General features: G+C 42.3%; 2 protein-coding genes across 2 annotated transcripts in view; one reads left to right on the top strand and one right to left on the bottom strand.

Annotated features, from left to right (window-relative positions):
- Nucleotides 1–705: 705 nt before the first annotated feature.
- CNGA1 (cyclic nucleotide gated channel subunit alpha 1) lies at nucleotides 706–21,430 on the bottom strand. The gene is made up of 8 exons (XM_029910646.1): nucleotides 21,258–21,430; nucleotides 19,982–20,146; nucleotides 19,233–19,295; nucleotides 18,736–18,746; nucleotides 6,026–6,092; nucleotides 4,783–4,890; nucleotides 3,887–3,993; nucleotides 706–2,090 (listed from the first exon to the last, which is right to left on the bottom strand). Exons 1-8 carry the CDS (start codon nucleotides 21,428–21,430, stop codon nucleotides 706–708), a joined length of 2,079 nt encoding a protein of 692 aa, XP_029766506.1.
- A 2,245-nt stretch (nucleotides 21,431–23,675) lies between these two features.
- NIPAL1 (NIPA like domain containing 1) overlaps nucleotides 23,676–26,036 on the top strand; it is a 71,866-nt gene continuing 69,505 nt past the window's right edge. The window contains exons 1-2 of the mRNA XM_026648122.1: nucleotides 23,676–23,788; nucleotides 24,915–25,027. Coding sequence (XP_026503907.1) covers nucleotides 23,676–23,788; nucleotides 24,915–25,027 — 226 coding nt within the window. The remainder of the gene's footprint in view (nucleotides 23,789–24,914; nucleotides 25,028–26,036) is intronic.

The following is a 26,036-nucleotide window of genomic DNA, read 5'->3' as shown; positions in this document are numbered from 1 at the left end:
AGGTTCTACTGTATACCTATGCAGACTTCAGATAACCAATACAAATGTTACCAAATGTTTCCTTATTTATATAGTGAATGAGAAGAAAATTATAAAAAATTATAATATGCAGTACAACTTTGCATGACTATCAACATATTATAGTATGTAGATTAAATGCACTTGTTTTTACAACGTTACATAAAGGATAATATAAATAACCCATTAGCAAACATTTTATATTACCGATATTTATTATTTATTTTGCTTTAGGGCCTAACATATACCAGCTATTTTCAAAATACAGAAGAAATACAAATACACAGTCCTTGTCCTGAAGGGCATACAATTGTAAAAGACAAAATGATTGATAGGTTTATATTGTAACATTTTCACTGAGATTAAATATCAAGACACTAAATTTATGTATGCACTTCATAAATATAACTGCAAGCCCAGGACTGAGTAGCATTTCCTAGCATGAAAACGATAATATTTATGCTCCTTTCTTATTCCTGAGTCTTCATCTTATTTTTTTCTTGACGTTTACTGTGTATGTGTATTGCCTAATAGGAAATAAGTGATGTTTCATGACTAAGTAATAGCTTATAATAAAGGGCCACATCATCAAAGATAAGAGTTGAGGGCACTCGGTACCTTGCAGGATTTATCTTTAACTGCTAGTGGCAGTCCCCAGTGTTTTATTCTACTGTTGACACTCCAGATTTATTTATCTAATTCTTCTAAATCTGAGAATTCAAACTGCATAGTTGATTTCAGTATTTTCTCAACCTGTGTCAGTCGTTTTTTCAGTTTCTGCTGTGTGGCATCATACTCAGCCAACAGCCTGGCAAGCTTTGTTTGTAAGTTGTCCACTGCTCCTTCCATTTGAATGACCTTTTCTTCAATGTTTTTAGGGTCACTTCCTGTATTTGCAACATTTATATCCAGTAACCCATCCTTCAGCAAGATTTCCTTACCTTTCTCTTCCAGCAGGGCCTTTGCATCTGGGTACTCTATTAAAGCCTCCATGAGGTCATCTTTAGATAGACAAAATAAGTCTGAGTATCCAATGCTTCTAATGTTGGCTGTTCTTCGATTGCCAGCTTTGCTGCCTTTGATATTAAGGATGCTAATCTCCCCAAAGTAGCTGCCATCACTTAGAACCACAAATTGTGTAATTCCATCATCAGCTACTACAGCAAGTTTACCTTCTTTGATAATGTACATCTCTCGTCCAATGTCCCCCTTTCGGCAGATGTAATCTCCTGGACTGTAGACTTGAGGCTGCAGTTTCAAGACTAGTTCAACTAACAAGCCAGCTTCACAATCTGCAAAAATTCGAACTTTCTTTAATGTGTCCAGATGAACACTGATTGCGATCTCTGCTCTTAATTTATCTGGTAGATATTTTAAAACTTCTCGTTCATCCACTGCCTTTTTATTTGTCCACAAGTAGTCAAACCACTTAATAACTCTTTTTTCTATTTCTTTATTCACATTTCGAAAGTGCATATATTGCTTGATAGCATCAATCCTTCCTTGAAACTCTGCTCTGGCTGCATTCATATTGGAGATCATAGAACCAATGTTACCAACAATAGTAGCAAAGATCAACACCCCAACCAAGAAGTCAACAACCACAAAGAAGTACTCAGAATCCTTTACAGGAGGAGGTGTTTCCCCAATAGTGGTCAAGGTCAGCGTCGACCAGTAGAGGCTATATACATATTTTCTAGCCAGACGGGCAAATTCAGGATCAGAGGTGTTTGGATAGACCCATGTGTCTGTCCCAAATCCAATGGCTTTGGAGATAGAATAGTACATACACGCATTCCAGTGAATAATAATCACTATATACATGACAAGAGTGGAGATCCTGAAGATATTTGGATAGTTTGTCCTTGTTTCTGTTCGCTGGAAGAACTCAAACATACGAGATACTTTAAGTACTCTGTTTATTCTTAATTCTGGATAGTTCAGACCTAATTTAAAGTACAGTAGATCAGTTGGTATGACTGACAGTAGATCTAGTTTAAATTGTAAAGTTCCTGTATATTTCTGTTTAAGTTTAAGTTCTTCTTTCACCAACAGACCTTGCTCCAGGAAACCTAAAATAAAATATAAAATCTTTAAAATTCTTTGACTTTGACTTTTTTGTTGCTTTATCATCTATTGCATTCTGTTATATGTGAATGTCAAATTAATCTTTAAAATTATATTGGCTATAGAGTTTCTGGCCATACATACTTTTCCATCTTTTTATCAAGATGCATAGTTTTAACAGCTATATATTTTAATTGGATTTTAACTTTAAGGCCCTATGTTGAATTTTTGTAGATAAGCAATCGGGCCCAAATCTTGGACCTAGACGACTTGATTAAGCAGAGCCATCTGTACTGCCTAGCCTGGCTGGGCTCCGTGGAGTCTTATGGAAATCCTGAAGGGAGGAACCATCACCCATGGTGGAAGTGTCACACTTACAGCCTCCCAAGTCCACCCTCTTCCTGCTGTGGTTTCTGCTGCCCTAGCACCTAGTAACCTTCATGGCCCTTGTGTGGGAGAGAGAGAGTTAGAGTGAGGACAGTGCTCATGCATGTGCATTCCATTCCTTGTTCACCCACCCCACCCCCAAACAACTCTCCTCCTAGGGTAAGATTTGTAAAAATGGATGCATAAATATAATGAAGCTAACTGGAGCTGCTGGGGGCTCATCACTCTTGAAAATCAGGCTTCTGATTTAGGTGCTTAAATATGGAATTAGGAACCTAGTTTTAACAACACATTTTTGAAAATCTTGATTCTAACTCGTACAGAGAGCAAGTGGATTCTCTGCCTTGTCCTGTACTACATGGTTCTCAAGTTCAGCCAGGAAAGGTTGCAGCTGGCTTAAATGGTGGCAAGAGGTTTATATATTTCTTACTACTGCATAAATGTGGTGCAGGGTTTTAGCCACATGGTATATCCTGGTTTGCAGTTCATAAGCTATGTTCATTACACCTGGGGTAAGGAGGTATAATTTTATGTTTCCTCCACCAATATGACCCCTTGCACACCAGGGATTCACCACAAAAGAGGGCAAATGGTTCCTCCTCCCTAGGGATTTTCTTCTGTTCTTTTAGAAAATGTTTACAGCTTGGATTATAAAGATATTTTAAAATCTTTAACAAAGGGGAAAAAAGATAAAAGTTCTAGCTTTAGTTTGATTAGGCAGTATATATAGTTTGAGTATAGTTTCAATGACGGACTTTCTAGGAGTTTTGTCAGTGGCGAATACAAATCAGCACATCCCTGCCATACGTATAATGTTGTTCTCTATATACCACTTCACATTTGCTGCCAAAGCCCTGTTTTAGCATAAGCAGCTGGACACTGCCCTCCTTTTTCAGGCAAATTCCCGTTGAATTTCAATGGCAGTTGTGCCTAAAAGGGATTGCTGGATTGGTCCCTGCTTTATGGAACATTTAAATTAGGACACTAAAGTAGATTACAGATAAACTTATGTCTGATGTATAAAACATGATGAAGTACATCACAGAATATAAACAAGTGTGTGTGTCTGTGAAATATTTGAAGTGTGACTCTAAAACTGCAGAAATTATGTTTGCAATGGAAGGACTTCAGTTCCTTTCTGCTAGAAATCAGGATGACCTTGTTTGTCAAGATATATTTCAGTGTGAAGTCATTCCGGCCTCCTTTATTGAGGGAAAATTGCCAGCAAGATACTTCTTTACTTCATCATTTCATAGATATAAAGTGTAACTGGAGAGTCAATTTAACTGGTCCATTCCAGGAGAGGGCCAATTCTTCTTTAATTGTTGCATTTGGCCCCTAAATCATATACTGATGGGCACCTTAAAGTCCTAACACAGATAAATGTAGATAACTAAACAGTGAGTACATCTACCTGTTCTTGTCCGTACAAACATATCAGCAATATAGATTATATCTGATATATAATCAAAAATGAACCACATTCCTAAATGGTCGATCTGAAGTTCATCAAAACAGGCTCTGGATAGGAAAAGAAAAAAAGTACACAATTAAAATAGTCCCAATGAGATCAGTAATTAATACAGTAAATATGCCATATATTCAGAGGCCCTACAATTTTTTTTATGTGTTCTTTAAAGGATCTCTGTCATGCTTGAGCAAACTTTGGAAAATGTAATATTTTTATCAAAACTTTTATAACATAAAAACAAGTATTTACAAAGTATATTTTAAAGGCTTTGTGGAAAAACCTGTTTTCAGATATGCTTTCAGAAAATGTTTACAACTCAGATTATAAGGATCTTTTAAAATATTTAACTGAGAAAAATTAATTTGAGTAACTGTAGGTGGAGCTGATAGCTATGCAATGGTTAAGATTGCCTAACACTTTCCTTTATAAGATCCTGTTTTATGTTGCTTATAACTTTGCCAAACCTCAATTAATGTATATGCATTTCATTACCAGGGAGAGTAAGACTGATAAAATATAGAAGCATCAGACTGAAAAATGTAATGAAATTAAGTTAATGAAAGTCCTTTATTGAACTGGACAAAAGACATGATGGAAAGAATTTTAGAGATTGTAAATAAATGTGTGTGATCTCTACTATTGAACCTAAGCGTCTGTAGACTGTATTCAATACCAGACTGAAAGGATAAACACAGTAAAAGTACTGGGTCAATACATTATTTTTATCCATTCTATCTGATAAAAACAAGGCTTTCCTTGTGGCAACCAGATGAGAGGATTTCATTACTTTAATGGGGAAAGAGAGAGGATAGGGGAAAATGCACACTGTTATACATCACCTAGCAATGATCATAGTCCAGTTGTACATGACAGGTAATGTGATGCAAAACAGCCAGTAATAATACAAGTTTCCTGATGGATCAATAACAAAAAGATCTTTCTTCTCCCTGAGCAGTAAGCAGAAAGGAAAGGGAATATTAGTGAGAAACTTATAAAAATGGAAATGGGTTTTAGGAACCACAAAAGATGTTCCATGGTTACTAACATATGCTGGTCATTTAGTTTAGTAGGCAGTTCATTTGTGTAAGAACACCCTTAAATTCAAATTAGCCTCCTTGTTTGAATTCCTGGATAAGAAACTAGTTGGTGAACATGATTTGGATACTAGAACCTAGGACACAAGGGAAATTAAATTGGCGGGCTTCAACACAAAGTCATAGTGACACATGTAGTTTCAACCTTTTTCAAAATAATCTGTTTCCCACCAAGTTAATTTTCTTCTTTGTAGAATAAATGAGTCAAAGCATCTTTGCTTCATCTTTTCAGAAGGAAAATGGCTATGTGGCCATTAGTATTTGAATGCGTTGAACAGATCATGCCTTCAGTATTAGGGGAGTCTAAGACTGGTTGTGAAAGATGAAACACTGCAAAGGATTGCAGAAGAAACTAAGGAACCTAGAGCACTTCATTGCTTTACATTCTTTCTGGCCCCCAAAATTCTATTTATTTACAAAGTAAAATGCCTAAACATACTAATGTGACAGATTTTCGTTATTAATTTGCTTGGGCCCATAGTTGATTAGGCTGGGACTACAGGATTTTTTGTGGGGAGGAGATGACGAGGCACACCACGTATTTGAATTTTAAAGCTTTATTGATAAAATAATAAAATAACAGCGGAGAGTGCTGGAAACGCTTTTCTGTTATTTAAAGGAAGGAAGAAAGCATTAATGCCCCAAGCTTTAACCTACTTTTATATTTATACCACGCACAACCCAGACTGGCCAAGTCTAGGTGTAATGTTAGAAGAAGGGGGGAAGGGGTGGACGGGGAGTGCTGTCCTGGGCCCAGGTCGTCCAAGAATCCGCTGTGTTTTCCGAATTGCTCCAGCTCTCAGGAGGGTTTTTAAGTCCTGGGTTTTTTGGGGGGTGGTGTTATTTAGGGCCCTCTGTGCCTGGTGCTCTTTGTACCAGTCCCAATTGGCTTGCTGTGGCCTTTTTGGCTGCCCAAAACACACCGGCTCCAGGGACGCCCGGCACGGCGTCCCCCTCTTGTTGTTTTGTTTGTGTTTTTATACTTTGCTGGTTATTTTTTTTGGTTGGCCTTGCCGGTTTGCAGGTCTGGTCAGTAGGATTCTTCTTTCTTACAGCTGCTCAGAAAGTGTTTAAGCCCCGTCTTTCTTGGCTCATAGTCAAGCCTCGGCTGTGAGCTGTGTCCCTGGGTGGGCGAGCGGGCGGGCTGGCTGGGGCCAGCTTTTATTTTTGGATTTAGCTAGCTGGAGCGTTGAATTGATTTGTTTTTTGCCTTTTTTTATTTTATTTTTGGGGGCTTTTTGTACCTGCTAAAAAAACTTCCACTCCGCACTCACACACCTTTGACCCTCCCCAAAATGCTTTGCAATGCTTGCAACAGTGTTAGCCACATACAGTGCTAATTTGCCATCCTTGGGGACTCCCTAAGGGAGGGAGCCATTGGGGTGTGACACTAAGAGAAAAACAAGACTCTTTACATTGTAGGTGCTCTTAACTCGCTTTTGGATCCTAATATGAGTGGATGAGGCTGCTTTATTGTGGCCCCAGTGCATCCTTAAAGTGGGTTTTCACAAGGGTGGTGATTAAGTTTTATATGAAGTTCTGCATAGTTCCATCTTATCGCCCCTCTTGTTCAATATTTGTGTGGCATTACTGAGAGGGCTAATAAGGAGAAAAGGACTGCATCATATCCAGTATGCTGATGACATGCAGCTTTGTCACCATTTCATGTGACCAATTAAAATGCTCAATGAGCTTAGTATGTGTGTGAAATTGGAGCATGGATGACAGCTAGATGTTTGACATTCAGCCCAGTCAAGACTGAGGTGGTGCTATTCTTGTTGCTTCTCCCCAAAAGTATGTGGCAAGAATACCTCTCCTTTTAATTTAGGGCACCTCTTCTACATGTTGGTTAGGTTTGCAATCGTCTGGCTGGATTTCCAACTGTTACTAGAAAATGAGGTAGCAGCAAAAGCCAAATCACATTTTTATCATTTCTGTAGTCAGGAGAATGTGCCTGTTCCTTTTGGATGCAGTCCTTGTGACCGTCATCCCTGTCTTTATCATCTCAAGATTGAATTACTGCACTGCACTCGATATCAGGTTATGCCTTAAAATCATCCAGAAGCTGAAGCTTGTAGAGAATACAGCAGCCTGTTTGGTCAGTGGAGGATCTCACTAGGAGCATAATCATACAACAAGTGCTCCAATCTCTGCACTGGCTGCCTGTAGGGCTTCAGGTGAAGTTTCAGGAATTGGTTTTGACCCCAGTGAACATTTAGGTCTCAGGAGCTACCTACATGAGAGACCACTTCTCTCCTCATGCTAAAATACCATAGCGGAGAACAGAAGAAGTGCCGGAGCTGAAGCCTGGTATTATAAATTGGGCTGCTGATGGGACATTCTCTGTGAGGGACCCACAGCTTTGGAATTCACTCCCCATGTTGCTTCAGGAAAGCCTGAATCTGATGAGCTTCAGAGCATACCGTAAAGCTCCTCTCTACTCCCCAGGTATTTGAAAAAAGGGTAATTGCTGGACCGGAGGGGAAGGGAGTTTGAGTTCTTAAGTTGGTTTGCTGGTGCTCAGTCATACTGAATTGCACTGCTTCACTTCAGTTCTGTTGTGATATTTTGATGCCTTTTAGGTGTATAGCTAGATGCCCTTTTCAGCATTTGTATAAATCTAATTAATAGATAAATGTAAAACAATAAAGAGTCAGAGTGGCATTAGTAGCCACTTCCATAATAAGTATAATTGCACACTGCACCAGTTGCAGTTCCTGGAGGCATTTTGCCAGTGGAAAACACAAACGGATAAAATACCGTTTGAGGGTACTGCCACAGTGCACCCTAGAGCAGCATTTACCGCATCCTTTAATGGTGCAGTGGGTACTTCTCCCACCACTCACCCTGGTTGTCCAGCTACTGGTGAAAAAGAGCAAGAGTATAGCCATACTCCATCATGCCTCCTTTGGAATGTCTGGTAGTTCTCTTACTCTCCCTCAGGAGCACAAGCATCACAATTTTGGCTACCCCCTGCACAAATGAGCAAGTGGAGGTGCTCTCTTCCCCCTTTACACACTCACACAACAGCAGCCAAAAATTGGCTCAATTATTCTTTACACTACATGCAGAGAAATTTCAGTACATTCATTATATACAATACAACAGTAAAAACACATGCAAAGGTAAGTGATAACACAAAGTGGTAAAACGTACACAACAAAAATAAAACAGTTTTGCAAACCTATAAGAACTGTGTATAGGTTTGTATTTTCTGTAATACTCTACCACCTTGACCTTTATTTCTGCCTTTCCTGAACAGCACATACCCTTCAATACCTGTGTTCCAGTCATGACTACTATTCCATCATATTTCTGTTATCCCTATAATATCTGGTTTCACTTCCTGCACCAGTTGTTCTAGTTTTTCCATTTTGTTACCCAGGCTCCTTGCATTGGTGCACAGACATCTTAGTTGTTTCTGCTTAGCTTCACCCAGATTCCTCACCTGAGTAGGTACAGTCATTCTACTACTGGTATCGCCTATCTGACAATTAGCATAATTGGTATTGGTACTGTCTTTCCTCTTAATATCCTACCCACTGGTGTTCCTTTCTCCACTCCTGTAGTCTTTCTTTCTTTATTTTTCCAATATTAGCCTTTGAAGGTTGGTCCAAAACTTCTGATAGTTTGTCCAATTTCAAGTCTAAACTCATTGATGGCCGGTTTATATCCATTTGTTCTTGTGCCAGCATTGGCCCTTAACTGAAATAGCTCCTCTCCCTCCCTGGCCTTTATCCATCTGATGTATTTATAAAGAGCAACCATATCTCCCCATAGCCTTTGTTTTGTTAGGTTAAACATGCCAAACCCCTTAAGTCTTCTCTCATAAGGGAGGTTCTCCATCCCTCTGAACTTCCAAGTAACCCTTCTCTGCACCTGTTCCACTTTGAATTAATCTTTCTTAAACATGGGAGACCAAAATTGTACACAGTATTCCAGATGAGGTCTTACCAGTCCCATGTATAATGGTAATAACATTTTCTTATCTTTCCTGGAAATATTTTGACTGATGCATCCTCAGATTGTATTAGCATTTTTCACAGTCACATCACATTCATTGCTAATAGTCATCCTCTGATCAACTAGTACTCCCAGGTCTTCCAACTGATAGCAAAAATTCTTCTTGTTCCCCCCTAAGTGCATGACATTACAATTTGCACTATTAAACTTCATCCCATTTCTAATATTTCAGTTTTCAAGGTCATCCAAATCGTGTGTGATATTCCAGTCCTCCTCCTATATTGGCAGTACCCCCCTACTTTATCTCATCTGCAATTTTTATTAGCATGTTCCCACTTTTTATTCATGAAAATGTTAAATAAGATTGGACCCAAGACTGATCCTTAAGGAACGCCACTGGAAACCTCCTTCCTGTGTGACATTTCACCTTTTAGCATGACCTGTTGCAATCTTCCCTTTAACTAGTTCCTTACACCCCTTTTGATTCTTATATTAATCCCCATCTTCTCCAATTTAACTAATTTCCCCTGTGGAACTATATCAAATGCTTTACTGAAATCCTGGTATATTAGCCCTAGTCTACACTACGAGTTTAGGTCGAATTTAACAGCGTTAGATCGATTTAACCCTGCACCTGTCTACACAACGATGCCATTTTTGTCAACTTAAAGGGCTCTTAAAATCAATTTCTGTACTCCTCCCGGACGAGGGGATTAGCGCTGAAAATAGACCCTGCTGGGTTGAATTTGGGGTAGTGTGGATGCAATTCGACGGTATTGGCCTCCGGGAGCTATCCCAGAGTGCTCCATTGTGACCGCTCTGGACAGCACTCTCAACTCAGATGCACTGGCCAGGTAGACAGGAAAAGCCCCGCAAACTTTTGAATTTCGTTTCCTGTTTGGCCAGTGTAGCGAGCTGATCAGCACAGATGACCATGCAGAGCTCATCAGCACAGGTGACCATGAAGTCCCAGAATCGAAAAAGAACTCCAGCATGGACTGAACGGGGTACTGCATCTGATCGCTGTATGGGAAGACAAATCCGTGCTATCTGAACTCCATTCCAAAAGACAAAATGCCGGAATATTTGAAAAAATCTCCAAGGGCATGAAGGACAGAGGTTATAACAGGGACCCACAGCAGTGCCGCGTGAAGCCTACCAAAGAACCAGAGAGCCCCAGACATGCTGCTTCACTTGATGAGCTGCATGCCATTCTAGGGGGTGCCCGTACAACTACCCCACCCCTGTGCTTCCCTCCTCCCCCACCCCTCCCAGGCTACCTTGGCAGCTATCCCCCCATTTGTGTGACGAATTAATAAAGAATGTATGAATTTGAAACAACAATGACTATTGCCTTTGCAAGTGGAGATCAAAGGGGGGAGGGGAGGGCGGTTGGCTTACAGGGAAGTAGAGTGAACCAAGGGGGCAGGTTTTCATCAAGGAGAAACAAACAGAACTTTCACACCGTAGCCTGGCCAATCATGAAACTGGTTTTCAAAGCTTCTCTGATGCACAGCGCGCCCTGCTGTGCTCTAACCGCCCTGGTGTCTGGCTGCACGTAATCAGCGGCCAGGCGATTTGCCTCAACCTCCCACCCCACCATAAACATCTCCCCCTTACTCTCACAGATATTGTGGAGCACACAGCAAGCAGTAATAACAATGGGAATATTGGTTTCGCTGAGGTCTAACCGAGTCAGTAAACTGCGCCAGTGAGCTTTTAAATGTCCAAAGGCACATTCTACCACCATTATGCACTTGCTTAGCCTATAGTTGAATTGCTCCTTACTACTGTCCAGGCTTCATGAGCCATGGGAGCAATGGGTAGGCTGGGGTAGGTGCGACCGCATGGTGATGCCGAGTGAGAGAGCAGCCTGAGGCAGAAACCTCCAGCTGGCATGATATTCCAGGCAGGACTGAATCTCCATTAGACGAAACTTAAAGAAGAGAATGACCTGGAGTCATTCCCATTTTTGTCCAGGCGCCCCCAACCAACCTCACCGAGGCCGGCCAGGAGCACCCATGTCTGCCCAGGCGCCCCCGACCAACCTAACCGAGGTTGGCCAGGAGCACTCACGGGACGACGACGACGGATAGCAGTCATATTGCACTGTCTGCCGTCCGCAAGGCAAGGCAAGGGGATGCTGCTGTGTAGCACTGCAGTACTGCGCCTGCCAGCAGCACCCAGGAGACATACAGTGACCGTGAGCTGAGCGGGCTCCATGCTTGCTGTGGTATGTCATCTGCATGGGTAACCCAGGAAAAAAGGCGAGAAACGATTTTTTGCCATTGCTTTCACGGAGGGAGGGGGGCCTGACGACATGTACCCAGAATCACTCGCGACAATGTTTTTGCCCCATCAGGCATTGGGAGCTCAACCCAGAATTCCAATGGGCGGCGGAGACTGCAGGAACTGTGGGATAGCTACCACAGTGCAACGCTCCGAAAGTCGATGCTAGCCTCAGTACTGTGGACGCACACCGCTGACTTAATGCACTTAGTGGGGACACAATCGACTGTATCAAATCGATTTCTAAAATATCGACTTCTATTAAATCGACCTAATTTCGTAGTGTAGACATACCCTAATAGATCTACTGCATGTGTCTCCGTGTACCAATATCTATTCACTGTTGAATTTAGTAATCGTAAAGTTATCAAGATTCTGAAAATACAGTACTGGGATATTTAGACTTTTAAACTAAAACAGGTTACCAAAATTTATATACTATATATTCAAATTTCATTTGATTTGAAATTACACCCTGCTGTTAAGTGGAACAGTAACACTCCGTCTTGCAGAAGGAGTGGTAACAGCTATGAAAATGGCTTGACATAAGCAGATGGAAGAATTTAAATACATAAAGGGCTTGGTCTATACATAAGGGATTCTATACATGGAGTTTTGCTGATTAATTTCATGTATGGACATTCTTATTCTGGAATAAGAGTGCCTTGTCTCTGTTTAGCTCAACCCTTAAAAAGGAACAAGGCACACTTGGATGCTCCAGTTCTAGAATAAGGTTAAGTCTACACTAGCACTTTTGTCGGTCAGGGACATGGGCAAAGCTTCCCCTTATGGAGGCTAGCATCCTGCCCCACATCTTTCGGCCAAGGCCTCACCCCGACTCGCTCCTCAGCCCCCTCATGGCCCTGGCTGGTGTGGGCAGGGGAGTGGCTGAGAGCTCAGTCAGGGCCACGGAGGTGGGCTGAGAGCATAGAGCTCCTCCCTCATGGCCAGGGACCACAACGGCGGAGCTCCAAGCTCCTCCTCGATCCCATTCCTTCCCCTGCCGCCCTGTCCCTGTTCCACTCTCAGCCACTCCCCCATCCCACTCTGCCTCTTCCCCCCGAAGCCCTGCCCCCGGGTCACTCCTTTCCAAACACACCCTGCTGCAGCCCCAAGACCAGAAAAGCTCTGCGGCCGCAGCAGGGAGTCAGATCTCCCCCAGCCCCAGGGCCGTGGTGGGGAGAGATTTTTCCAGGGGGCTCAAATTGGCTGGGGCCCTGGGCATGGACTCTATAGGCCCGTGCGGTAATCTGCCCCTGCTCCCCCACCCCTGGTGGCACAAGGTTTGGGGAGATTTGGCCTACCCCAGCCTCCATTACATGCTGCCCATGGTCAGGGGTTTGAAAAAACCACCCCCTAAGCAACATAAATTTCACCAACAGAAGCGCCAACGTGGACAGCACTATGTCGGTAGGAGACACTCTCCCACCAACATAGCTACCACCACTTGTTGGAGGTAGTTTAATTATGCTGATAGGAGAGTTCTCTCCCCTCAGCATAGAGCAGGCTACATGGGAGACATTATAGCAAAAAAGCCCACTCCCCTGACCAACAAAAGTTTTACTAAAGAAAAGCGCCAGTGTGGACAGCGCTATGTTGGCAAGTGATGCTCTCCCAATGACAAAGCTACCGCCCCCCCCCATTGGGGTGTTTTATTTTGTTGGCAGGAGAGCTCTCTCCTGTCGACAAGAAGCAACTATAACGGCGTGGCTGTACTGGCACAGCTGTGCCGCTATAAGGTACGCAGTGTAGACGTAAGCCTAAGTGTGCCTTGTTCCTGTTTAGGATTTAAGCTTAAGAATAAGGGTATGTCTACACTACGAAATTAGATCGAATTAATAGAAGCCGGTTTTATAGAAATCGGTTGTATACAGCCGATTGTGTGTGTCCCCACATAAAATGCTCTAAGCGCATTAGTTCGGCGGACCGCGTCCACAGTACCGAGGCTAGCGTCGACTTCCGGCGCATTGCACTATGGGTAGCTATCCCACAGTTCCCGCAGTCTCCGCCGCCCATTGGAATTATGGGTTGAGATCCCAATGCCCGGATGATGCAAAACAGTGCCGCGGGGGGTTCTGGGTACATGTTGTCAGGTCCCTCCCCCTACGTCACAGCAACGGCACACAATAGATTCGCGCCTTTTTACCTGGGTTACCTGTGCAGACAACATACCATGGCAAGCATGGAGCCCGCTCAGCTCAGCTCACCGTCACCATATGTCATCTAGGTGCCGGCAGACGTGGGAGTGCATTGCTACACAGCAGCAGCAGCTAACTGCCTTTTGGCGGTAGACGGTGCAGCACGACTGGTAGCCTTCATTGGCGATCTGGGTGCGGGCAGCTGTGGGGCTGGCAGCCGTAGGGCTGCATTGCACCAGCCCCTTGCCTTTTGGTAGAAGATGGTTTATTACGACTGGTATCCGTCGTCATCGTACTGCAGTGGCTGTCAATCATGGGCACCCGGGCAGACAATGATGGTTATCAGTCGTAGTATGCCATTTTCTGCCACGCGCCCTGTTGGCTCATTGCACGTTAGCAGAGTCGTAGTATGCTATTTTCTGCCAAGTGCCCAGTATTGTCTGCTAAGCACCCAGAAGAGGCCGATGGCGATCTGGGTGCTGGCAGACATGGGGCTGGCAGACGTGGGGCTAGATTGCTACACAGCAGCAACCCCTTGCCTTTTGGGCAGTAGATAGTATATTACGACTGGTATCCATCGTTGTCATACTGCAGTGGGTATCATATTGTGCAGTAGACCTGAAGGCTTACTGCCAAGCGCCCAGTATTTGCTGCCAAGCACCCAGAAAATGCCAAGGGCTATCAGTCATGCTGCACCGTCGTCTTAAGATGTAAAAAATAGATTTATTCTGTATTCATTTGCTTCCCCCCTCCCTCCCTCCTGTTAAACCCAGGCTTTTGAGTTCAATCTTTGGGGGGGGGGCATTCTGTGTGACAGTTGTTTGTGTTTCTCCCTGATGCAAAGCCACCTTTCTTGATTTTAATTCCCTGTACCTGTACGCCATGTCGTCACTCGCCCTTCCCTCCCTCCCTCCCTCCCCTGGTCCGTCAGATACTACTTTCGCGCCTTTTTTCAGACCAGACGCCATAGCTAGCACTGGGATCATGGAGCCCGCTCAGATCACCGCGGCAATTATGAGCACTATGAACACCACGCGCATTGTCCTGGAGTATATGCAGAGCCAGGACATGCCAAAGCAAAACCAGGACCAGCCGAGGAGGCGATTGCAGCGCGGCGACGAGAGTGATGAGGAAATTGACATGGACATAGACCTTTCACAAGGCACAGGCCCCAGCAATGTGGAAATCATGGTGTTACTGGGGCAGGTTCATGCCGTGGAATGCCGATTCTGGGCCCGGGAAACAAGCACAGACTGGTGGGACCGCATCGTGCTGCAGGTGTGGGACGATTCCCAGTGGCTGCGAAACTTTCGCATGCGTAAGGGCACTTTCATGGAACTTTGTGACTTGCTTTCCCCTGCCCTGAAGCGCCAGAATACCAGGATGAGAGCAGCCCTCACAGTTGAGAAGCGAGTGGCGATAGCCCTGTGGAAGCTTGCAATGCCAGACAGCTACCGGTCAGTCGGGAATCAATTTGGAGTGGGCAAATCTACTGTGGGGGCTGCTGTGATTCAAGTTGCCAGGGCAATGAGAGACCTGGTGATATCAAGGGTAGTGACTCTGAGAAATGTGCAGGCCATAGTGGATGGCTTTGCTGCAATGGGATTCCCAAACTGTGGTGGGGCGATAGACGGAACCCATATCCCTATCTTGGCACCGGAGCACCAAGCCACCGAGTACATAAACCGGAAGGGGTACTTTTCAATGCTGCTGCAAGCCCTGGTGGATCACAAGGGACGTTTCACCGACATCAACGTGGGCTGGCCGGGAAGGGTACATGATGCTCGCGTCTTCAGGCACTCTGCTCTGTTTAGAAAGCTGGAGGAAGGGACTTTCTTCCCGGACCAGAAAATAACCATTGGGGATGTTGAAATGCCTATCGTGATCCTTGGGGACCCAGCCTACCCCTTAATGCCATGGCTCATGAAGCCGTACACAGGCAGCCTGGACAGGAGTCAGGACCTGTTCAACTACAGGCTGAGCAAGTGCCGAATGGTGGTGGAATGTGCATTTGGGCGTTTAAAAGCGCGCTGGCGCAGCTTACTGACTCGCTCAGACCTCAGCGAAAAGAATATCCCCATTGTTATTGCTGCTTGCTGTGCGCTCCACAATCTCTGTGAGAGTAAGGGGGAGACATTTATGGCTGGGTGGGAGGTAGAGGCAAATCGCCTGGCCGCTGATTACGCGCAGCCAGACACCAGGGCGGTTAGAGGAGCACAGCATGGCGCGGTGCGCATCAGAGAAGCTTTGAAAACCAGTTTTGTGACTGGCCAGGCTACGGTTTGAAACTTCTGTTTGTTTCTCCTTGATGAAATCTCCGCCCCTCCCCCCCCCCACCCGGTTAACTCTACTTCCCTGTAAACCAACCACCCCACCCTCCCCTACCCTCCCCCCTTCAAGCACCACTTGCAGAGGCAATAAAGTCATTGTTACTTCACATTCATGCATTCTTTATTACTTCATCACACAACTAGGGGCATAATTGGAAAGGTAGCCCGGGATGGGTGGGGGAGGAGGAAAAGAAAAGGACACACTCCAATTGAAAACTTTAAAACTTATTGCTATGGAAATCATCTAGGGTGGAGTGAGTGGGTGGCCGAAGGCCCCCCCACCGTGTTCTTGGGCGTCTGGGTGAGGAGGCAATGGGACTTGGGGAGGATGGCTGTTGGTTACACAGGGGCTGTAGCGGCGGTCTCTGCTCCTGCTGGCTTTCCTGCAGCTCAACCATACGCTGTAGCATTGGGGAGGAGGGCTGTTGGTTACACAGGGGCTGTAGCGGCGGTCTGTGCTCCTGCTGCCTTTCCTGCAGCTCAACCATACGCTGTAGCATATCAGTTTGATGCTCCAGCAGACGGAGCATGGACTCTTGCTTTCTGTGTGCAAGCTGACGCCACCTCTCATCTTCAGCCCGCAACTTCCTCTGTTCCTCCCGCGATTCAGCCCGCCACCTCTCCTCCTCTGCCCGCGATTCAGCCCGCCACCTCTCCTCTCGCTCATATTGGGCTTTTCGATAATCAGTCATTGACTGCCTCCACGCATTCTGCTGTGCTCTGTCAGCGTGGGAGGCAGTCTGTAGTTCTGTAAACATTTCGTCACGTGTCCTTCGCTTACGTTTTCGAATATTCACTAGCCTCTGCGAAGGAGAGACATGTGCAGCTGGTGGATGAGAAGGGAGAGGTGGTTAAAAAAGATACATTTTAGAGAACAATGGGTACACTCTTTTATGTTACATTTTGCTGTTCACATTACACAGCAGATGTGCTTTCGTTACAAGGTCGCATTTTTTCCTCTTATATGGAGGGCCTGCCTGTTTGGTGTGAGAGATCACTCACGCAGTGCCAGGTCACAGATTTCAGCTTGCAGGCAGCCATGGTAAGACACAGTCTTTTGGCTTTTTTAACCTTCTTAACATGTGAGGATGGTTTCAAAGAGTACTGCTATCATTAACCATACCAAGGACCCGTTGGGTTGGCCATTTAAAATGGGTTTGCGATGTAAAAGGAGGGGCTGCGGTTTCAGGGTTAACATGCAGCACAAACCCAACTAATTCCCCTCCCCCCCACCCAATTCTCGGATGATCACTTCACCCCTCCCCCCACCGCGTGGCTAACAGCGGGGAATATTTCTGTTCAGCAGACCAGGAAGGGGCACCTCTGAATGTCCCCTTAATAAAATTGCCCCATTTCAACCAGGTGACCGTGAATGATATCACTCTCCTGAGGATAACAAAGAGCGATAAGGAATGGATGTTGTCTGCATGCCAGCAAACACCGGGACCATACGCTGCCATGCTTTGTTATGCAATGATTCCAGACTACGTGCTACTGGCCTGGCGTGGTAAAGTGTCCTACCATGGCGGACGGGATAAGGCAGCCCTCCCCAGAAACCTTTTGCAAAGGCTTTGGGAGTACATGAAGGAGAGCTTTCTGGAGATGTCCCTGGAGGATTTCCGCTCCATCCCCATACACGTTAACAGACTTTTCCAGTAGCTGTACTGGCCGCGATTGCCAGGGCAGATTAATCATTAATCATTAAACACGCTTGCTTTTAAACCATGTGTAATATTTACAAAGGTACACTCACCAGAGGTCCCCTGTGTGCCCTCAGGGTCTGGGAGCACGCCTTGGGTGAGTTCGGGGGTTACTGGTTCCAGGTCCAGGGTGATAAACATATCCTGGCTGTTGGGGAAACTGGTTTCTCCGCTTCCTTGCTGCTGTGAGCTATTTACATTATCTTCATGCTCATCTTCCTCATCCCCAGAACCCGCTTCCCTGTGTCTTTCTCCAGTGAGGGACTCATAGCACACGGTTGGGGTAGTGGTGGCTGCACCCCCTAGAATGGCATGCAGCTCTGCGTAGTAGCGGCATGTTTGCGGCTCAGCCCCGGACCTTCCGTTTGCCTCTCTGGCTTTGTGGTAGGCTTGCCTTAGCTCCTTAATTTTCACGCGGCACTGCTGTGCGTCCCTGTTATGGCCTCTGTCCTTCATGGCCCTGGAGACCTTTTCTAATATTTTGCCATTTCGTTTACTGCTTCGGAGTTCGGCCAGCACTGATTCATCTCCCCATATGGTGAGCAGATCCCGAACCTCCCGTTCTGTCCATGCTGGAGCTCTTTTGCGATCCTGGGACTCCATCACGGCTACCTGTGCTGATGAGCGACCTGTGCTCTCCACGCTGAGCAAACAGGAAATGAAATTCAAACGTTCGCGGGGCTTTTCCTGTCTACCTGGCCAGTGCATCTGAGTTGAGAGTGCTGTCCAGAGCGGTCACAATGAAGCACTGTGGGATAGCTCCCGGAGGCCAATAACATCGAATTCCGTCCACACGCACCCAATTCCGACCCCCTAAGGCCGATTTTATTGCTAATCCCCTCGTCGGAGGTGGTGTTAAGAAACCGGTTTAAAGGGCCCTTTAAGTCGAAAGAAAGGGCTTCGTCGTGTGAACGTGTCCAGGCTTAATTCGATTTAACGCGGCTAAAGTCGACCTAAACTCGTAGTGTAGACCAGGCCTAAGAGTGTTCACACATTGAATTAATCAGGAACAACTTCATGAACATACAAGACCAAACAGTGGTCAGCATATTCACTTATCTAGGGCTAACATACACAACATGCTTGCAATATACCCATGACTGGATTCAGTTGTACAGGCAAAGCAATCTTACTAGAAGAACATAGCACTATTCTGAAACCAAATTAAGAACACTTACTTCTCTTTCTTGTCTCTCTTCTTATGCTTATCTTTATTTCTGTGTTTTTCCTTGTTCTTTTGCATTTCTGTGTCCTTTTTCTTTTCCTTTTCCTTTTTACCATCAGACTTGCTGAAAAAAATGGATTAAAATGTTATGGTTTTACAGAAAAACTAGAATGATAACTTGTAGAAGATTGTAAAGAAACTATGCAATATTATTGTCTTACCTCTTCTTTTCTTTTTTCTTTTTTTCTCTAAAAAAGAAACAATATCTCTGTGATAGGCTCTTGGGATATGTATAACTATTATTTCCACTATTTTCCCTGTTAAAATCAGTTGTGTTCTATAAGTCTAATATTATACTTAAGATTTTGGCCTTTGAATAAAACCTTTGTTTATAGTTTTCAACTATTTCCATTTTTACATAATTAAATAGGACACTATTAACTTGTGTTAGAAAAACATTTGCTGTGCATATAGTTCAGATGTACATGAAATTCCTTATTGGATTACTTGTATGATGCAATAATTTGCAAGGAAAGAATGAGGTATATTGCTTTTTTTTACTATTCTCTACAATACAAATAACTTTATAATGAAACTGTAGAGTACTTACTCATCTTTATTACTGTTGTTGTTAACATTGTACTGTGCAATGGCACTAGGTAGGTGCTGTTCCCTAAGAAACAGCAAAATAAAATAGTTACCGTCTATATGCTACATGACACTAAATAGGCTCGTAATGTAAAATAGTCCTTTAAAGTAAGATTTACAACTGCATAAGTTAGTTAAGGTTGCCTAACTGGTTTGATAAGTTTAGAATGAAAATATTCACCAGTAAATATAGAGATGAAGAAAACCAGTGAAATGTTGATTATGTCTCTGTTTTCCTTTCTTGGCGTTTCAATACTTCTGAAAAGAAAAGGGGTGAAATCTTGGTGCCATTGAAGCCATGAGGAATTTTGCCATTGACTTCAGTGGAATCAGGATTTTACCATTGATGTTTACCCTGTTAAATGCCTGACCACATGAATTTTGTTTTTAAACTGCAGGTGTCTTCATAGCCTCATAGGGTATTTCATGTTTAGACATTCAAACTGAACCATTTTTTTATGACTGAGCGAGCTGAATGCTCAAGTAGGGAATCTGGTTGTGTTGTCGAGGTGCCTGTGTTTTAAAACTAGGCCATGAACATTAATGTTGCACCTAATCGAAACAGATTTTATTGAAATTAGATAAAATAAAATTGTTTTGTGGCATAAAGTGAGATACAAAAACCAAGCAGATAAAAATCCACATAAACAGGACCATATGGACACAGTCAAAGATTTGACATGTACCCCACACAAGAAGCACAAAACTCACATGATTTCTTCTGATATTTCATCACAGAGATTCTGATTATTACAATTATTGCTCCATCTTAGCTGTGGACCTTGAATTTTTTCCAAGAAAGAGTCTGAGGTTTGGCAGCCTTCATCGGAAATCCTCTTCTCCCAGTCTTTTAAGGTAACCAAAAAGTAGGGTATTCTAAAAATAGATAGAAATATTAGTTAAATATTTTAAAAAAGAAGCTTAATTTCTTTGTGGGGGAAAAAAAAACCTTTGTAGGAAACCTAAATGTCACAGTGCATTTGCACATATGTCACTTTCACTGTAGATTTCATTCACCAGGCAGAGTGAGGATGGTCGGTGTTGTACAAATCAGACAGATCCAGAAGAGGAAGAACTGCCAGATTGTGGAAGTGGGGAGTCACAATACCCCCATTCTTCCTTGCGCCTATAGGACAGGGAAAAATCACTGAATTCAGAGTGACAGCAAGAGATCAGCTAATAAGATTGCCCACACACATACACAGAAGAGAAAGTCACCAGCTGCAGGAGTGGGAACTGAAGAGCCCACACAAACTCCTTCACTTAGCTTTTAAGTAAAAGAGAATTTCATAACTTCCTCCCAGAAGCCAGGCTGATGGATGACACACTCCCAGTAAGCGGAGTCCTCCCCCACCTACCTCATTCACCAGTAAGAGGGGAAAGAGAGCCACAACACCTCGTTCCATCAGCAGAATGGATTTTTTGCCTTACCAGCACCCAGGGGAGCAGAGTGTGGAACAGTGTATTCTGCGGGTGGCACACTGGACTTACATCCTAAAACAAGCCCCCATTACAGAACCTCAAAGTTACGAACACCTCAGGAATGGAGGTTGTTTGTAACTCTGAACAAAATGTTACGGTTGTTCTTTCAAAAGTTTACAACTGAACATTAACTTAATACAGCTTTGAAACTTTACTATGCAGAAGAAAAAATGCTGTTTTTCCTTTTTTTTTAGTAGGTTATGTTTAAGACAGTACTGTACTGTATTTGCCTGGGGGGGGCGGGGAGGGAGGTGTCTCTGCTGCTGCTTGCTTGTGTACTTCTGGTTCCAAATGAGGTGTGGTTGACTGGTCAGTTCGTAACTCTGGTGTTCATAACTCTGAGTTTCTACTGTATCTCCAATGTGTTAGCCCTGAATTCTGAGGCAAGGTGTAAATTTTGTGACTGTATGAAATACATGGATAAACATTCTAATTGTTATTGAACTAAGTACAGTATAATGGTGTTGACTGTTATTTTAATTTTTAATTCAGTGAACATTTTTACATGCCATAGTAGTCAAATTTTTCCATGCCATAATAGTAGAATTTTATTCTTCCATGCACCAAAGATACCAAGGAGCCTGGCACATAATATAGATCCAGTGTTGAATACATAGCACCCTTGCACTCAATATTATTAGCTTGAAGACTATCAGAGCAATGTTTCTCTCCAGTCATTTTACCATGTTGTGTTAAATGTTATATGGCAGGGGTTCTCAAACTGGGGGTTGAGACCCCTCAGGGGGTTGCGAGGTTATTACATGGGGGGGTCTACCTCCACCCCAAACCCCGCTTTGTCTCCAGCATTTATAATGGTGTTAAATATATTTAAAAGTATTTTTAATTTATAAGGGGGAGTCGCATTCAGAGGCTTGCTGTGTGAAAGGGGTCACCAGTAAAAAAAAGTTTGAGAGCCACTGTTATATGGCAACTAAAACAGAAAAGTTGAAAATAAATCTGTCAATAGTATATCAACTGAAGTTTAATTTTCTCCTTATATGAACAAATATTTTAAATTGATACTATCTAGTTTAGATATCAGTGACAGGATAGGCTTAGAGAAAACTAAATAGAGAGATCTGAGTATAGTTTCATTATTTCAGTTTTTAAATACTTTTCTTACAGGCTGAATACAAGTCAATTTTTTAAAAAACCTGATTTCTAAAAAATGTAAATTAATACATTTTTATTTTTCAAACACAACCTACTTAAAATTTAAATTTGAAATTATCTCATCCTCTATTATGGCCTCAATTTACTAAAATCTGTTAAAGTTGTTAAAATTATATTTGAAAAAATCAAGCAGTACATGTTTGCTGCCAAAATTTTGAAGAAAGTCAAACCACTGAACTGATGAAAGTCACTGGTTAAGCACCTGAAACCAGTTTGTTGAAGTGCTAAACCAGCTTTTGACTGCAATAGCCTCTTCTGCAAGTGCAAGGAGAATATTTTCTTCATTTCAGTTTATTCCACTAGTTCAGTTTAATGACTAGTTGAATCAAAGTTGAGAAATAGATTAGGAGTTGAAAAAGCAGGAAAGCTTCTTTTTCTCTTCCAAGCTATGAGGTGTGAGAGGATGAGCTATACTAGTTCTAAAATTGTGGAGGATTTGATGACCAGAAACAATTAATTCAGTTCACAAACAGCAGCTAATACTTCCTTTGTTTAATAAATCAGTTAGTTTTAAATGCAAAATATGTTTTGATAAACTTTTTATTATGTATCCAACATATTTAAGGTAGTTGGAGTTAGCTATCAAACCATTTCAAAATGGTGGTTTTGTACATTTGTAATTGAATTATAATTTCTATCCAAATACAGCGTGATACAAATCACAAGTAAAAAAGAGTGAATCATCTAGTAAATAAGAAATGTCATTCATTATTTCTAACGTAGTAAAAAATGCAAAAATTAAGGATCTGATGGTATGTTATGCTATATAATTGCTTACATAAATTTGTTTAGATATAAAGTATCCTGGTTAGCAAAAAGAAGTATCAAATTTAGTGTAAAAGCTATATTTAGTTGCAAATCAACATGTTTTAATAGTTACCAACCTTTCTTTAAGAAAATAAAGTTCAAATTCAAAACAAGATGAAAATTGATTTAAATCCAGGTTTTCTTCTTGCTGATTAAAATCTGTGATTTAATTCACTTTGATTTAAATCAGTCCACACTGTTTTCTTAAATTGCATTGTTTGTAATTCTCACTTAAAAGCCTGAAAATAAGATTTCTTGTCCTGTGAATTTTTTCCTTTTACAGTTGGAACACATTTTTCTTGTGTGTTTTCAGTGGGAAAAAATTGTGTTTTTCCTTATTTGTATATCAGCATCACTGATAATAACAGTGATGTCAGCTCAACACAGCAATCCAGATTGCTTGTTTTTTTAATTTCCTTTGGTTAACTAGTGCTCCCTTTGTTGACTGGCTGATTCTGCTGTAAACAAAATATTTAAAAATCACAAGCCAAAATCCTCCCTGGAGCAACTCTCCTTATTAGAGAGAGGAAGGATGGTCTTGTGCTTAAGGTACTGCATTATTATTATTATTATTATTATTTATTATTATTTTATTTTATTATATTTTACTGTTTGTATTGCAGTAGCACTAGGTGCCCCAATCATAGTGCAGGACCACAGTGTGCTAAGCACTGTACAAATAAAAAAGACAGTCCCTGCCCCAAATCTTGGGACTAAATAAATAGGAGTTCAATTTCCAGTGCGATCACGGACTGACTTTGTGAGTTTGAGTGAGTCACTTAATCTCTCTGGTCCCCAACTTTCTACCAAACTTTGTCTGTCTTGTCTTTAGATTGTATACTCTTTTGGGGGTAGAGATGTGGGATATGTTGACCAGAGAGTAGAAGAGCTATTAGTGATGGGACAGAGACCATGAGGAAGACCCTGAAAAAGGTGGTTTGAGATGCTGAAGGAGGATATGAAGAAGGTTGGTGTCAGCTTGGAAGCACACTTGACAGAAATGTTTGGAAACAAAGAACAAGAGCTGCCAACCCCAATTGATGGGAAAAAACAAAGGTGAAGAGACTCTTTGGGGCAGGGATTGTTTCTTACTAATGATGTGTATGTATAGTGCCTCATGCGATGGGGCCCTGATCTGGGTTGGGGATTCTAGGTGCTAATGCAATAATTATTGGTATAATTAATTACCAGAAACAAATTTGGCACCATGCCATAGACTTCATATAACTAGTGATTATTGCTGAGAGTTTCTCAGTTGCTTAGATTATGTATATATGTCAAGTTTTAATTGTAAACTCAAGAATGTCCCCTTAAAATAGATATTTTAAACATGAGAAAGATTACCAAAATATCTCCACTAAACTTGTGTAAATAAATGGATACATGGATAGGTAAACACATAAATATGTAGGTACACTGTGCTAAACATGGATTCCTGGGATGTAACTCACCTTTGTAGCACTCTTTTCAGTGCCTGTGAGTTGTTTGTGGAAGAATAACCACTGCAGCTGTCCCCATGCTCCTGTGTTTGTAATATGGATGAACTATCATACGCTTCAGCCAGAGACCTATAATTAAACAGTATGTACAATGAAGAAATTATCTATTGTACTTACAGCAACAATTCATAAACAGGTTTCAGAGTGGTAGCTGTGTTAGTCTGTATCAGCAAAAACAACGAGGAGTCCTTGTGGTACCTTAGAGACTAACAAATGTATTTGGGCATAAGCTTTTGTGGGCATAAGCTAAAACCCACTCCATCAGATGCATGTAGTGAAAAATACAGTAAGCAGTATATGAAAAGATGGGAGTTTTTTGTAGTAATTTTCCCTCTGCTGATACTCACACCTTTTTGTCAACTGTTGAGAATATGCCACTTCCACCTTAATTGAATTGGCCTCGTTAGCATTGACCCTCCCACTTGGTAAGGCAACTCCCATCTTTTCATATATATACTGCTTACTGTATTTTCACTACATGCATCTGATGAAGTGGGTTTTATCCCACAAAAGCTTATGCCCAAATAAATTTGTTAGTCTCTAAGGTGCCACAAGGACTCCTTGTTGTTTTTGCTAATTCATAAATAGTGGTCCCCAGGCATGATTTACTTATGTGTTTTATCTCTAAACCTTAAAGCTGCATTAACATTATTTCTTGGTATGGACTTTTGTTATTTGTTAAGCATTGAGAATGTGCTAGGAACTCTACAAAACATAGAAGAACTTTCAGTACCTGTCCCCCACATAGTCCCTGATCTTGCAGAAATGTACAAATCTAAGGCCGCAACCTTGGAAAGTCAGTGGGACTACCCACATGTGTAAAGTTAAGCGCACGCAAAATCTTTGCAGGGTTAGGGATTAAGTTACATATTTACATCAAGAGGAAAATGTACCCCTATATCAGTGTACACTGCTTGGTTATAAGATGTTCCTATGCAATCCATGGTGCATTCTTTAGTGAACTAGAAAGTGGATTTCATAGCAGAGGGAATAGCAGTTTTACCAAATTAATTTAACATGTCTGATGAATGCCCCCTACAGTCTGTTAATGGCAGCTCTGAGCACACATTTCTGGGTTTAGCACACTTTTCATTTAACTTTAAAATTCACCTGTTTGGGGGGGCCAATTTTTTAAACCAGCCTCCAAAATTGCAGATACACCAGATGTTCACTTGTACATGCAAATTGTCTAGTTAGATGTTCCTCAAGCAAAACTTGCATGCAAAATTTTGTGCTGAACACCTGTAACTCCCACTGAAATCGATAGGACTGGACTGGCTGCAGGTGCTCATCAGGCCACTTTTATTTAATTGTCTAAACTTAGATGCTTGACTTTAGGCACTCAGGTTTGAAAAATGTGGCCATAGTGACCAGCTTGTAAACAAGCCATAGGCTACAATTTAACTTCAGTGGGAGCTCTGGGTGTTCAGCACCTCTGAATATCAGAATACTTTTTATTTAGAAGCCAAAACATGGATTGAGGAGTCTAAATTTGGACAGCCAAATATGAAAGTATTAGCCTATGAGCAGTCAGAATAAAAAGTTATTCACTTTTTTTGCTATATGATCAATCATCTGAGTCACAGGATATTATTTCAGTTCCCTGCTTTGATGAACTAAGCTGTAGAAACCTTAAAAAAATCCCCTTTTCTGTGTGTAAAATTATCTACAAACATTTGTAACTGTGTGGTGGTTCTCTGCAAAAAATGGTCTTCCCAGTGTTTAATGCTCACAAATATTTATTCAGAATAGTATTCATCTTGCTTAGCTTTCAGTGGACTTTCTTGTGAATAAAAAGTGGCTCA

The sequence above is a fragment of the Terrapene carolina genome, unplaced genomic scaffold (genome assembly GCF_002925995.2).
Source record: "Terrapene carolina triunguis isolate 2854851 unplaced genomic scaffold, T_m_triunguis-2.0 Scaffold66, whole genome shotgun sequence".
Classification (NCBI taxonomy): Eukaryota; Metazoa; Chordata; order Testudines; family Emydidae; genus Terrapene; species Terrapene triunguis.
The sequence above is the reverse complement of the archived record's forward strand: the minus strand, read 5'-3'. Positions and strand labels throughout refer to the sequence as shown.

Bases quoted from the DNA above. Each gene is read 5' to 3' on its own strand.
- CNGA1 (XM_029910646.1), bottom strand. From the start codon at position 21,430: ATGACTGGAGAGAAACATTGCTCTGATAGTCTTCAAGCTAATAATATT. The intron at 20,147-21,257 runs GTAAAAATGTTC...ATCTATTTTTAG, and splicing joins AAATTTGACTACTATGGCAT to AATACCCTACTTTTTGGTTA. The intron at 19,296-19,981 runs GTGAGTTTTGTG...GCTGTTTCTTAG, and splicing joins GAAATATCAGAAGAAATCAT to GGAACAGCACCTACCTAGTG.